A 2,204-nucleotide genomic window follows, 5' to 3' on the forward strand; every position below is an offset into this window, starting at 1 on the left:
GATGATGATGATGATGATGATGATGATGATGATGATGATGATGATGATGATGAAACTGTTGTCATGCCGATGTTTTCATGCAGTCATGAGCACAGCACCATACGCTCCAAATATCGTTGTCAGACAATTGGTTCTCCCTGCCTGCTTTGCTTTGATCACAGCTTTCAGACACAATGTTTGTTTTTGTTTTTCCCTCGTACACATTGTTCTTCTTTTACACCAATACACAGTGTTCTTCTTTCAGGTTTTTTGTTTTGTCAAACACAATGTTATTCTCTCAGAGTCCTCCTCCACAGACAATGTTCTTTCTCCGTATACAATGTTCTTCCTTCCCGAGCCTTCCTTGCCACACAATGTTGTTCTTTCATCTTCAAAGCCAAATAAATATGAAACAATGCTAATTATTTATTTATTGCTGAAGAGCGCCACTGGTATAGGTCTTTCTTCTTTTTATTCCCTCTATCGTCTCTGTCTTACTCTCTTCCTGCACCGAGTGAGTCATTGTGTTCATGCGCTTTATTTTGCTTACACAAGCTATATCAGGTGCTTCATTTTACTGAAACAAGCCGTATCTTGTGCTTTACCTTGCTGAAACAAGCAGTATTATGTGCTTTACCTTGCTGAAGCAAGCAGTATTATGTGCTTCATTTTGCTCAAACAAGCAGTATCATGTGCTTCAATTCGCTGAAACAAGCCGCATTAACCGCCGGTTTTGTCTGTAGTGTCCAAGAGGGAGGAGAAGTTCCACGACGCAGCCAGGGTCAACGACGCGGCAGCCCTGAGAACTTTACTCAAAGAGAGGGTCAACGTCAACTGTCGGAACAGCGTAAGTGTCTATTATAGTTATAGCAAGTCACGAGCGTGATCATACAAACCTGTTGAAAATAACCAAGATGATAAGAATAGAATATCAGTGATTCTAATGATAATAAATAATGATGATAATGGAACACTATTTCTGGTCACGGTAGTAGTAATATTACTGATGAAACATTAATAACCAAGAAGAAGAAGAAGAAGAAGAAGAAGAAGAAGAAGAAGAAGAAGAAGAAGAAGACAAATTTTTGTAAGTGTTTTTTCGGCCCTCGCAACTGTTTAAGGTCATAACATGTGTTTTCGCATCAACATACAAACGAATAAACATGGGTATGTGTGCGAGTGCGTCATGTATCATAACTTCCCTTGTGCCCACCCCAATGGTTCTACTTCCCTGCGTTATCACTCGGAGTTGTTTATCGTGTAGACTTTGTCACCGTATTGGTGTCTGTGGTTCAACTGAAAGGATCTTGGCCTTCGCACCCAGAAGATGTAAATGCCATTCCCGAGGGGGGAAGTCGTTTATCGAGTATCCCTGCCCTACCTGTCTGCTGGACCATTGTATACCGTCGAGCCCAGGGTGGCCTACGTTCTAACTAATCTGAATGCGTCGATTGTGACGCAATACACTACACTTAAATGACCAGCCGTCCTGTGGCTGGGAGACAGGTCAGAACCAACGTCTACAGTATAAACTCTGTGTACAGTTATGGCGTTGGTCAGAACCATTAACGGAAACTTTGTCTTCTACTCTTTTTGGTACCCTTCACTAAGATTATACCCTTAATTAAGTTTGAAGGAAAATTACATAGAATCAGCATGTGACGATCAAAGGGAAAAAAGAATCATTTTTACCACAGTTTTGCAAACGTCTGAAGAATTTGATTAAGCTGCAGGAAGTCGCAAAGATTTATTTACAAGCTTTTTTTCTTTCTTGTCACGTGTCCTGAAGAGAGCGCTACTGGGAGATGAGTAGATGAGTATACTCATCGGCGGTCGCTTGAGTGTAAATTAAGCTGTCAATATAGGATTCACAATTACTGTTAATACATCAATTCTGTACTTCGTGTTTTTCAGTTGGACAGAACCGCTCTTCACTGGGCTGCCGCGAACGGGAACCTGGACGCTGTAGAAGTGCTGATAGAAGCCAAGACAGATCTCGAAGCCAAGGACAAGGTATACGCTCACGGCTTTGGTGGGAATCGCAGAAAAGGTGGTCCTTGTCCTGTCGAACCTCCCTCGCATTCGGAGTTTATTCACCTAAATTGACGAATACCCCCACCACCTCCTCAAACCACACACACACACACACACACACACACACACACACACACACACACACACACACACACACACACGCACACACGCACACACACACACACACACAC

The 2,204-nt window shown here is 42.4% G+C and overlaps 1 protein-coding gene across 1 annotated transcript in view; it reads left to right on the forward strand.

Annotated features, from left to right (window-relative positions):
* The window catches only part of LOC101863405 (NK-tumor recognition protein), a 157,673-nt gene that overhangs the window by 129,936 nt on the left and 25,533 nt on the right, over positions 1-2,204 (forward strand). Inside the window, exons 5-6 of the mRNA XM_035973031.1 lie at positions 723-826; positions 1,894-1,992. Coding sequence (XP_035828924.1) covers positions 723-826; positions 1,894-1,992 — 203 coding nt within the window. The remainder of the gene's footprint in view (positions 1-722; positions 827-1,893; positions 1,993-2,204) is intronic.

The sequence above is a fragment of the Aplysia californica genome, unplaced genomic scaffold (genome assembly GCF_000002075.1).
Source record: "Aplysia californica isolate F4 #8 unplaced genomic scaffold, AplCal3.0 scaffold00025, whole genome shotgun sequence".
NCBI classification, from domain to species: domain Eukaryota; kingdom Metazoa; phylum Mollusca; class Gastropoda; order Aplysiida; family Aplysiidae; genus Aplysia; species Aplysia californica.